This window comes from Rhipicephalus sanguineus, chromosome 1 (genome assembly GCF_013339695.2).
Source record: "Rhipicephalus sanguineus isolate Rsan-2018 chromosome 1, BIME_Rsan_1.4, whole genome shotgun sequence".
Classification (NCBI taxonomy): Eukaryota; Metazoa; Arthropoda; class Arachnida; order Ixodida; family Ixodidae; genus Rhipicephalus; species Rhipicephalus sanguineus.
Genome location: NC_051176.1, coordinates 148,417,123 through 148,429,905, shown reverse-complemented (window position 1 = coordinate 148,429,905; position 12,783 = coordinate 148,417,123). Strand labels below are relative to the sequence as shown.

Sequence of the window (12,783 nt, the reverse complement as noted above, 5' to 3'; positions counted from 1 at the left end):
CAAACGAGGCCGCGCGCGGCTCGGTTTGTCTAGCGGATGGCGATTGCCTGCTTTACCAGTCGTTCGACGAGTCGTTTCACAAGCAGTTTCGAAATGGCAAATGCAGCGCTCCAGACTAAAGGAGTCGTGTTTCACGCTCATTTGAAGAGCTTGCTCTTCCCCCTTCTACTTATATTTTCTTCCGCATAGCGCCCTATAGGATGGAGTCTTGGAGGAGTCGCAGGCAGCGTCGTGTTTCTGTAAAGCTTCCTCTTGTGCTCGTTATGCACTTGTATGCGCCATTTAGCGATGCGAGCTTGGCTGACCACAATATCAATTGGTTGTAAAACACTAGACGGACGGCGTAACGCATCGACTCAAAATAATTCCTGAAAAAAGTATATGGCTGAACGCGCCTACCTGGGTAAAGGTTAAGTGTGTTACTCGCTCTAAAGGACCCTGTGCAAAGCTCTGTAATAGCTAATTGAGGGAATCTCTGAAAGAGCATTGGAGAGTGTCCGAATCATCAGGACGTTACCGTATCGGACAGAGAAAGAAACTGATAAGAAGAATCGAGATGATTTAAATGAGTCTGCTTGTTTGAGAGACATTCATTTGAATGGACTGCTTCTTTCGCGCGCTCTTGCGGCAGTGCAGTACAAAATTTACGAGTATACATTGCTCGCTAGACAAAACATCCAAGTTAGCTTCTCCGGGCCGACGGCTAAGTGCTCGCTAAACGACTAGGTCCTACAGTATGTAGGCTTTCCCATACAAGTTTCCAGAAATATGAAGTATGAAATTACCTTGCTATAATCCTAATTCGGTGTCTGGCCGTCTGTGTTTGCGTATGCGTATAGCGTGACGATTAATGAAGGGCCCGTAATCGTAAGACGTCAGGACGGTCGGTTTATACAAAAACGCGCCGAGGCCATACGTTAGAGCGAATATTTCTTTGCGAATGTGGCGGTCCAATGCGAGAGAAAATCTTATTCGGGTGGGGGCTGAAGTTACCATCCGCAAACTGATGTTCACGTGCTAAAAAATAAAGAAAGAAGAAGGATACAGCACTACAGCCCCGCCATCGTGGGCTGTTGAGTGACCTTGCGTGCAAATACCATGTCCGGTGTTGTTGATGCGAGGGCGCTATGGACTTTAAAGTACATATGGTCACGCTGTTGGTCCAGGAGAAAGCAAGTGCTTAATATGTCACTCACTGCAAGTGCTTGCGCCTGAAAGAATGAGCGATTATAGGAAAGCTAAAGAGGATGCCCGACTGTTGTTACACATGAGGTGCGCATCGCAGTTATCTGTGACCTCCGTGTCACTTAGCACAAATACGACGATAAATTCCGACGGCAATCTTGATCGAGGCGTTACTTCGATTGCTATTCCGTCCACCACTTACGGAGCACCATCTTAGTTTGAAGTCTACAATATTGGACTGCGGTTCATTCGAAGAAATAGCGTAACGATCTAATTTAGCTGTTATTATTACTTCTTTAAAGTACTGTACATTCGCTCCAACTGCCAAATGCGGCACCTTCAGTCACGTTATTTTCGGTCCCCCCCCCCCCCCCCCCACCGCCCGACAGCTGCGTGCGTGGCTGTATATTTTTCGTCACGCGAAGAAGGGAGGCCGCTAATCGCAACCTAATGCCCGAGCGAAAGCTGGGTTACGCAAACAGACACGAATCAGGTCCCGTTCCTCTTTTTGTGTGTGCTTGCCTCCTGCATAGCTCGTGCCTGGAAGAGGAGACTTCCAAATCGCCGCTTTCTTTGCGGGGACGAGACGCGTGTGCACAATCCAGCTGCCTCTGGCCATGCACGTTTGTACGTGGTGTGTGCGCAAAGTATTAGGCCCTTCGACAGTCGTGCGCGCTTGTATCGCTCGAACGCGCAAGAGCCGAACGAATCGTGGCGGCACGGTCTTGACGTCTTGTCTGCGGACATACCCGATGACCACGCATGGTATACGCGAAATTCCGTTAAGTAGGACTCCCCTTCCCCGGTTTAACGTTAAAGGAATAAGCCAGAACGTATCCCGAGGTGTTGGTGGAAATGAAAGACCATGTACAGGGTGTTTCACATAACCAAAGTCAAGGATTAAAAAAAAAAAAAAAAAGGTGGTTAACCGCACCTGAATGAAACCAACGACATATGGTTTGCCGTCATGTAGCGCTCGTTAGAGGGTTTTTATTTTGCGCTTATTTAGTTAATTAACTCAGATAAATTATCCAAAATTTCCAATATTCACTTTAGGGCCAAGTGCGTTTCGTTACGTTGTAGAGGGCACTCCAAAATGACCGATCCAATTTTTCGTGGCAACGTACACCCGTCAGCAAAAGTTTGCGGGGCGCGAAATTTTGGAAAAAGCTATATTTGCGCTTTATCTGGGAACATGAAATCCTAATTAGTAATCTAGTCTGTAGTTCGTATTGCAACCGATACAGTCACCAGCTCGAGTACAAGTGTTGCGCAATAAAAGAGGAGAAATTCGCAATTGTAGTGCGGTCTGCGTCCCGTAAACTTTTGCTGATGGCTGTAAATGCTGAGTGGCATTTTTTTTTCCGGTGTCCGCGAAATATGAAACAGAACCACGTGACTGCGCTCATGCGCTACCGTATACTGCAGTGCTCTCAAACGTGCTTAGATCGAAACAACCGGTGCGCGGACCGTGGCGAAATGAGCGGCCGCGGCTCCAGGCGTCGGCGTCCCAGTGCGTCGGCATTTTTGACGGCCGCACGTGGCAAGGAGGCGCCGTCGTCCCCGATAAGCGATAGGTTGTCGGTTCGCGCGCACGCTTGTTTCGCTCGAAGAACGCTTGAGAGCGCTGCAGTGTGGTAGCGCATGAGCGCAGTCACGTGGTTTTATTTCATATTTCGCGGGCTTCCTTTAAACGACGGAGAAAATCACCGCGCAACATGTACAATCGAGCGCGATTTGAAGGTTATCGCGCGAGCGCCGACCAAGAACGACAACAGCGCCACGTCCCAGAATACTCTTTCGAGGATAGGGACGTATCAGGCAAGCTTCACTCACTATTTTTGCTGTTCCTTAAGCTGCGATCACTCCCGTTTGGAAGGCACATTTCCATTTCTTTCTTTTTTTTTTTATTACAACGCGATATATTTTGTTCAACTTAGCAAGCCGTTCAAACGAAGGAGTGCCAAGCACCAACATTACCAGATATTTCCAAGCAATTTTGTTATCGTCCTCGGAGATAAGAGCCAGCGAAGAATACACTCGATCGCAATGAATGGAAAGCTTAAATGAGAGAGAAATGACGCAGAGCTCGTCGTAGGGGCGATTGTTGTAGCATGGAACAGTCAACGAGGGCGAGGTGAATGCGCAGTCTTGGTTTTCACTGTTCCAAAATGTGCCGCTAGGCGAAGTCCTGTCTGGCCCCGAGAGCAATGTATCGAGCGCGGGCTTTAAAGCATGTGTGAGGCCCGAGAGAGAGTTGGAAGGTGCGATAGCGTGCAAGGGCCCTTTGTCGACATAACTCATCGAAGCTCTGACATAGAGTGACGATGGCCGCAACAAAAGCAGGGTTTCGCGCAAGAAGCATTTGTAATGCGTCGTCCTTGATGCCTTTGAGAATATGCTTCAACTTGTCTTCTTCGTTCATGAAGGAATTGACGCGAGGGCAAATATACACGACGTCCTCTATGTAGCTTGTGTACGTCTCGCCGGACTGTTGAGCACGCTGGCGTACTCGCTGCTCGGCACGCAGTTTTCTCAAAGTGGGGCGGCCGAAGACTTCCGCGAATGCCGTCCTGAAAGCTGAGCAGGTTTGTAGTTCACGCTGATAATTGTGCAACGAGAGGTTCGCAACGCCAGCAAGGTAGAAGATGAGCGTACGCAGTTGCGTCGGGTCATCCCACTTGTTATGATCACTAACGCGCTCATAGGTGGAAAGCCAGTCTTCCACGCCAGTCTCACCTGTTACGGTAAATGCCGGACGGTGCTGGTGCTGCTGCCGCCTGACAGCACCGCAGATAGTGGGTGCGGCGGCGGCTTCAGGTTGAATGGTGGTAGCGATGGTCATGGTAGCGGTTGAAGCAGTTAGTAACGTTCGGCTGTGAAGTCCCAGGATGAGGCCAGGGATTGCAGCAACCTCCTCCCTGGAGATGGCGTACGACAATACAATATAAGGCAATGATGTCTTCCACAACCGAGGTTGCACCGGTCGAAGAACGAAAGCTGATCTCGCGTACAGCGACAGATGCTCTTGCTCTTGTTCTTGTGTGCCTGATCACTGTGGCTCGCGCCCACCGTGGGGGATTAGCCAGGAATTTTCGGGTGGAATTATTAATTTATATAAAACTTAAGAATAGGGCAGTTTCTGCAATAGATGCAAAAACGCTTGTTCGTGTGTATGGGGTGGGGGAGGGGGGGGGGGGAGTGATGGAGGGAGAGAGATGCGCTAGAGTCGCTGTAGATACCAAATTCAACTCAAAATGATGCCTTTGCTCGCAGGTGACGGCAAGTCGTCCATGTTCAGCCGTTGGTTCCGGCGCAGCCGGTCCGAGAAGCGTTCCTCCGGCGAGTGCAAGAAGCAGCTGTCCAGTTTTTCGGCGCAGTTCCCGCCGCTCGAATGGAGCGACCCAGACTACGCGCGATTCCACTCGCGTGCTACGCAGACCAGCGCCGCCGCCGTCACTCAGCAGCCGGACACTCACCCCTACGCTGCCCTGCTCAAGGTAAGCGCTACTTACGTGAGCTTTTCCACGGTATGGTAACATCGACGCGGTTCAGCCACCATAGCCAACAGTTCACCGAGTGGTTTTCCCGACAAGTTCACTGGGCCTATGCCTTGCATTGTTAACAGAGTGCCATGCTCCTGAGTGCAGTGCTCATTCGACGCTCGTCGTGCGAAAGTGGCGCAAAACAGCTGCCATAAGGATCTCGGCCAAGGCGTCGATGGAGAGGACGGGCTTCTGACCTCGCCCGCTCCGCACCATTGTCGCCTGTCTTGACGGTGTGGCTACATAGGTGTGTAGGCAGAAACGTTACAGCAACATGACAAGAGGCAGGTGTGACGAGTGCTCACCTCTACCTCTTGTCAGTTGTTGTTTACGCTACACTGCAATGTCTGCAGCCCAACCTGACGTCCATTTACATGCATGTCAGAGTTCGCGATTGCGCATAGACCCATGAAAAATGTTTCTCTCCTTTACATATGCAGTGTAATTGCTGTCGCTTAACCTAAAATCTTTCTTACTCATTCTCTCCCTACATATATATATATATATATATATATATATATATATATATATATATATATATATATATATATATATATATATATATATGGAGAGAGAGAGAGAGAAACACACACACACATACCTCTGAGGAAGTATGCGTCACAAAGGTATTCACGGAAGCGGGTTTTCTCCCCACAAGCACTGTTACTGTGGAGAAGCCAGCTTTGGCGTAAATTCGCTGTCAAACAACACGGAACACAAGAATAGAAGGACACACCTTCCGGCCCATTGCAGATCATGCGGATGCCAGCCGTTTTTCAGTAACACTGCTATTATGCTGAAACGTAAAGACAAAAGGGCCCGTGAACTCGCTGAAGCGTTCTTTATAAAAAACGAGGGTCATGATTGTATATCTGAACCATCTGTTTGCTAGATTGCGGGCTACGCAAGCGCAACCATTTCTTTGACGTCACCTAAATTTTCTGCGCACGCACGTGCTAGTTTTCGTCGTGTTCATTTTTGTTTCATTAAACTTCAGTTGTTAGCGCTCGTACTGTGTCCTTCTATTCCTGTGTTCCATCCTGTTTGCGCTGACTTTTTTTACAATATGCGTCAATTCCAACTCGCCCACCTCTCTACCTTACTGAAATTCGCTGTAGATGGTAGATGCGCACGCATAGTTAGTTGTTGGAGGGTTTCTACTGCTTAGTTCACACTTATACTGCAAGGCAATGTATAAAGGTTGATGTTTTTTTTTTACGGAGGTGCTGTTATGCGTTTCATTATGCCGTTACGCGTTCGCATAAACTCAGCATGAATGGTCTCCGCCTTTCTTGCGCGTCCAACGCAATAGAGAGAGAGTGATTCGTGAAAGAAATGAAAAGGGGCGCTATTTTCTGCCTCCCGTCGCGGGGGCACGGCTCAGCGCCCTTAGGAATGGGGAAGGGGAAGTAAAGATGATAGAAGAAAGGAAGATAGAAGGAGTGATTAGCGTGGCAAGTGTGTCTTGTCCACGAAGGCGGGAGCACGAAGCCAAAGGGCTCGTCTATAAGGTGGCGAGGTCCGCAGAAGAACGCAATAACTCGGCCGGCGCGCGCTATCTTCGTTCTCTTCTTCATCTTCTGCTTCGCTCTCCGAACATGTGCGCCCGGCGCGCGCTCTCCCGCTTCGCCGATTTGTCCGGCGGGGGATGATGATGAGTACGATGCGTAGTATGATGATGAGAACGAGTACAGAGAGAGAGAGAGAGAGAGAGAGAGAGAGAGAGATAGATAGATAGATAGATAGAAAGAAAGAAAGAGAAAGAGAAAAATTCCTGGTGAAAAAATTTTTGACGAGGCGAGATTTCAACACGCGTACCCACGATCCGAAGGCGAGCATCATAACCACTCGGCTATCCATGCACGCATCAGAACTAAACATAGGCTTGTACAGTATAGTATAGAATAGCAAAGAGGTGGGAAAGGGAAGTGAAGGTGCGGAAGAGAGATGTGAGGGTGAGGAGGAGGGGAGGGAGTAAAGCATAGTATAGAAACAAAGATAAAAAGAGAAATAGAGAGAAAAGGAATAACAGGAAGAGAAAGAAAGACAGAAAGAGGGAGAATCAAAGACAGAGAGAGAAAGATAAAGGCATAAAGAGAAAGGGATGCAAAGAAAGGGCAAGCGAGAAATAGAGAGAAGACAGAAGGAAAGGGAAGAAAGAGGAAGGAAGATAGAGCGAGAAAGAGAAAGAAATATATCAAGAGAGAAAGAAAGAGATAAAAATAGACAGATACCAGAAAGACATAGAAAAAAGATTGGCGAAGCTTGCACAAGGCTGCGCAAGGCTTGAAACAGCCAGACTGGACGATTGTGAGGACTAATCTGGTTGATTCTAGGTTGTTTCTAGGTCTTGGCTAGGTGATGCAGGTTGTTTCTAGGTTGCTTCTAGGTCGTTGCTAGGCTTTAGCTAGGTAATGCTGGGTTGTTTCTACGTTGATTCTCAGCACGGAGAGGTTCGAGTTAAACCACAGACGGACGGACCACTACAGAGACAGGAACTCGCGCTGAAACCAAGCGTTCGCACCTCTCATAGATCTACGGGACCGTCTTTGTTGGCGTGGGCCTTACATCTCTTCGGGGTCTTCTCGCAGCCGCCGTTCTTTTCCCGTTGCCTAGTATTCTCTCGTTGTACGTACTTGGGGTCTTCGGCTCGCCGCCGTCGCTTCGCAGCCATTTGTTGTTGGGCTAAATGTTAGGTTCTTCATTTTTAGTGAACCAGCGGTGAGTAGTGGGATTTACCCAATTTCGCTGGTACATTTTTTGGGCTAACTGTTGCCAACTTCATTTTAATGGACCAGTGGTGAGCAGTGGTATTTACCCAATTTATGTGGCACATACCCGTTTATGATGATCATAGTTTTTTGGTTCGTCGGACAAGGAACGATTTGCTTAACAGCTTCGCTGTTAAAACAGAGAGAAGAAATAAAAATCCGGCAGATCTCACGCGTTGTGGGAATCGGTTTCATGCGAAGCAGTCAGCGAGTACTTCTATGCTGTATGTTATGGCTTTGAGCCAAGCGTTACGAGGTGGATTGACGTGTTTTTGTAGGTGTAGTAGCTGTGTGCACATCGTGGGCTTACCAGGCACGTCGACAAAACTGGCGTTTAAAGGGTAACTTTATTATCGAAACTAAGTGCACTTTATGGTGGAAACATGTGGATATCATACGTAACTTTCGTTAATGTATTTCTCTGGGGTCGGGCAATGCTTCAATATAGCTTGCTGAATCATAGGAATACAAGTGTAATGTTTATTAGACTGCTATAAAAGCGGAGCCAATACTGGAACCACAGGCGTTAAGCTGATATGACGTCTGTATATATCGTAAGGGTACATATGCAATGTTTATTGCTTTCTTGTAATATTAGATAGCCAGCACCACAACCACAATTGACGTTGCACCGACATTACGCCTGCATAGGCTGTTTTTCCAAATCAGTTTATAGACCTGGCGTGGCTCTCTGGTAGAGTACCTGATTGCCACGCAGAATGTTTGGGTTCGATTCCTGCTGGGATCCTAATTTTTATTCTTTCCATTCGTCGGGCCAACGCTGCCAATGTCGGTTTTTCTTAACGCTCTCGCATTTAAATTACCAGTCTCTGTTCTCGCCGTTCCTGGGTAGATATAAACTGTCACTAACCTGTAGCACATAGCCGTACGCCGCGGCGCGTGGTAAACGGGTATGTGCCACACGTGTCTGGAGGAAACGGTTTGACGACGTACGTCACAGGATATTCACGTTATTCATGTCATGACCCGACAGTCATATTCATCAAATCCTCTTACCCACCCAGACCAATTTTGGTCTACACCAAGTTAAGGAGGCGGTCATGAGAGCACCCAGACGTAGGCGGCTAGACAGACAGATATGCAGATACGTAGATAGAAACGCTTAAAATGCCAGAAATTCGCTAAGAAATGCTTCGCATTTGAAAGGAAAGAAAGGGATTAAGAAAGAAAGAGAAAAATAAAACGAAGCAAGGAAGGCCACCCAGCTCCGCACTTCGTTCAGGCTTGGTACCTTAATATTAAGGCGAAGCTGCCTTAATATTTTTGTAACCCTGCACGCAGAATAGCGCGCAGTACACTCAGCTATAGGCAGTTTCAGTGTGTGATGACACTATACAACCCCGTCGTGTTGTGTCTTGGGGGCGTGTACTATCTCGTGTACGTAGTTATTTATGTTTTTCGAAATAAAGAGCTAGTTAGAAGTCAGCGCTTCGTCTGCGTCGGTTCTTTGTCCCTTCGCCTCTTCCTGCGCTCAACGCAAGTTTAATTTGGTAAAAGATCGGTTGCTCTGTTTCTGCACCTACCTCTTTAAATTAGCGTTCGTTCATTCATTAGTGTGGGCTTGCTAGCGCCGTAACGAGGGCACTGTTCGTTTAGACTAGATGCCAGACGCCATAGGCGTGCGCACAGGGGGGGCAGGGGGGCGCCCCCCCCCTAATCACCTAAGAGGGGGGCGCAAAATCTGCCCCGTACATTGACCCTTCTAGTCACCCAAGAGGGGGGGGGGGGGCGCAAAATCTGCCCCACACATTGACTTAGTAGAGTGGGGGGGTTCCCCCCTAATGGGGAATGGCGTGCGCAGGGTTCCCCCCCTAATGGGGAACCCTGCGCACGCCTATGCCAGACGCTGTTTGAATTGGACATTGTACAAGGCGTCAGCTTTATTCGAACACTCGCTTCCTGCACTCCGCGAAGAGGAGTCTCAATCGCGAGCGCACTGCTCTGCACTACTTAAAGCTCCTATTACTTAGCCGCTACTTACCGCCTTTATATTGCGATACCAACAACAACTATACCACGCTAGTTCAGTGCCCGCGGTTCGCGCGATCACCGCAGTGTATATACGTGATGGGAAACTGCCCTCGGCAACCGAGGCTAACCGCGGGCGGTCACGCAGAACTGAGAGGCTGCCGGTCACTCAGTGGGAACTTCCCCACGAGCCGCATTTAGGCGCGTGCCACGCGTCCCTATATAACGGCGACGTTTCAAAACGGTTTCCTTGATACTGCGCCGACGCTAATTAAGCGTCTCGAAAACTCTGACTCCGCCATTGTTCGGAGCCGTGCGTGAACGCCGGGTCGACAGGCCTTCCCTTCTTGACCTTGACCTTTCCCAACCGAGTGCGTATATACCTGCATGCATGCTGTCCGGCGGCTAATTGAGGGAGCTTGGCTTTTTGATTTACACTGCGCGACTCCTGGCGCCTTGTTTGGCTTTGTCTTTCCGAAGTGCGTTCATTTATTCTCTCGTGTAGTCATTAGCCGGAGCCGTAATTGCAAGCCATCCGTGTGGCTCCGTGACGCGCTTCGCGGCGGCCGCTGCAGCTATTAGCGGTGTACTCTGAGAGGTCCGAATGTAGAGCTCGAGTGTCGCGTTGGTTTAGTGCTCCTGTGTAGGTGTTTTTTCTCAGTTGAGCCTGCAGCGCGGCATTGCAACACTTATTAAGCCGTTTAAAAGCGTGATGGAGCCGAGGCACGGCTATAGCTTCGAGGGCGTGCTCCTGCACGCCTAAATAGAGGCGGCCAAATTGGATCACATGCGTGCGCTCTCGCGGGCAACCGTACTTAGCATTATAATGCGTCGCTTCCTCCGCGCGGGAAACGGGCCTCGTCTTTATGATACTGCAGTATAGAGTGCAGTGTTTATCCTATCCTAGAAGCCTGCCGCTTGTGTACACCAGAGCAGTGATTGAGGTCAGAGAGCTTCGAACGGCTTTGTGAAACGAGGAAAAGCGGCTCGCTGAATGCTATGGCGGGAAAGCGAGCGCTGTCAGCGAGGATGCTGCCTTGTATGTTGCGTTAGGTATCGCGTGCGAACGAGTACTGAGCGCGTTCGATACAGGAAGTGCGTCCTTACTGCACAGTGCTGCACCGCGTGTAACGCTTTTGCGCCGAGTTACTGCGGCACGTTGTCGCCTTGTTAGACGACACCGCAGTCGCCTGGCTCGTAGGTAAGCGGTGGAGCGGTGACGCTGTGCTATGGCCATATTATATATGGCTATGCGCAGCCATATATAAACTATTTATTACCTCTCCTCCCCGAAGCAACCCCTGCATCAATGACACGGCATGGTTGGCGTGCGCGCGCCAGTTACCAGATAGAGGCTGTAACATTGTTGACAACGGTGTACCTATATACAGTTTAACGCCGCGATAGGCGTGGAGGACGACGCATCAATTTTGTTCGTCTAGGGAGCGTTAACATGCGCCCAAAGTAATATCCTTACACGAGCACATCTCTCTGCGACCCGCTGCAGCCAGAAATCCAACCCGTAGCCTTCTGCTCAGCAGATGAAAGGATCGCGTACTGGGACAATGCGATCGGGGTGGACAGGGCTGATAGTAGTAGAGGGAGATTTCGCTATGTGCTAAAGTGGTGGGCTTCATCCTCAGGGCCCGAATTTGCAAAACTTATCTCTTTTTTTTTTCGCCAATGGCCGGTCGGTTTCGCTAATGGCATGTCCATGGAGCACCAGGAATGCCTGGAATATTCTCTCACGAACATTCTTGGCGTAAAACGTTTCTTGTGAATACGGGTTCAGGTGCATATGGTGTGAAGTAGATGCGTGGATGCCCATCTGAAATTTCGCTGCACGGGAACTCAACAGCACGAAGCTTCAGCGTTGTCTAATTAAGTAGCTTTCGTTTTTCTAATTAAGTAGCCTCGTCTGCACTATGTATTCATCGATGCATCTTTGTTGGAGGCGCTGCTGTCAAGTGTCATTCTGAGGCATCATTCTTTAAAAACGTTCAAGAAAATAACACAAAGAACAAAACAAAAAAGCGATGACTCCAGCACTTCGTTCCAGGAACGAGGAGACAAAAACATAGAAAGAAAGAAAGAGAGAGAGAGAGAAAGAAAGAAAGAAAGAAAGAAAGAAAGAAAGAAAGAAAGAAAGAAAGAAAGAAAGAAAGAAAGAAAGAAAGAAAGAAAGAAAGAGAAATTCACCTTGTGCAGCACACCAGCACGTCCGAGGTATATTCGCTTTCATGGAAACACGGCGCAAAAATTCGCGGAGCTTTTAGAGGGATTAGATTTGACAGCAGCCTCTAAAGGGGAAAAAAAAAAAAAGATTTCAAAGCGAACGAAAAATATCTACGAAGGAGGCGTGCACCAGTGGGCCTGCCGGCCGTTTCGCTTCAGTGTGAGGGCACAGATTCCCCGAGCGCCTCCGTGACTTGTTTCAATTACACGGCGGCAAGCCGCGATGCCGATCAGTGCGCGCGTCTCATATTTCAGTTGGAAAAGACCTACGAGAGGAGAGTTATAGGCAGGGTCGCGCGGTGCGTACAAGACTGCTCGGAAGATAACCTCATTCGATCATGGCGGTCTTAATGTAGCGACAAGCCGCGAGTTCTTTTTTTTTTTAATTTTCTTCCATTGCTTCGCACAATACCAACTGCGCCGATACGTACGGTATACATACGCATGGAGCGCCATCTCTGCGCCTTTAGTACAATCGCCCCTGGGGTGCGTAAGGCTGTCGAGTGACCGCGCTGCACAGCCTGTATGAGGCGAGAAGTCCATGTGCTGTATGCGTAGCACGAAGTCGCTCGGAGGATGTACTTCCCGGAGCAGCGCGACTCTCTCCGAAGCTATATAGCCGTACACACGTGCCAAACGAAGCTTACTTAATATTCTGCGTGGCTACCAAGGATTTCTTCATACGTTCCTGCGGTGATGACACCGGGGGTAAGCAGAGTGGTGGTGGTAAGAGATTGGTCGTTAATTTGTATACTTTGTTCTAGCTAATGTACGAGGCTTTATGTCGCGTTTACATGCTTTCTCGTATATGTACGACGCTCGTATACCGACGCCCCGCATTTTGTTTTGAGATGCATGCGTGTCCAAGGACACTGTACGTTCTAATAATAATAATTCTGGGTGTTTAACGTCCCGTGACCACGATATGATTATGAGAGACGCCGTAGTGGCGGGCTCCGGAAATTTCGACCACCTGGGGTTCTTTAACGTGCACCTAAATCTAAGCACGCGGTCATCTAGCCTTTTGCCTCCACAGGAATTACCCACGACGAGATGAC

The 12,783-nt window shown here is 48.9% G+C and overlaps 1 protein-coding gene across 1 annotated transcript in view; it reads left to right on the top strand.

The window, feature by feature from the left end:
• Positions 1 to 12,783, top strand: part of LOC119400077 (uncharacterized) — a 371,601-nt gene that overhangs the window by 311,530 nt on the left and 47,288 nt on the right. Inside the window, exon 4 of the mRNA XM_037667008.2 lies at positions 4,462 to 4,685. Within this exon, the coding sequence (XP_037522936.1) occupies positions 4,462 to 4,685 (224 nt within the window). The remainder of the gene's footprint in view (positions 1 to 4,461; positions 4,686 to 12,783) is intronic.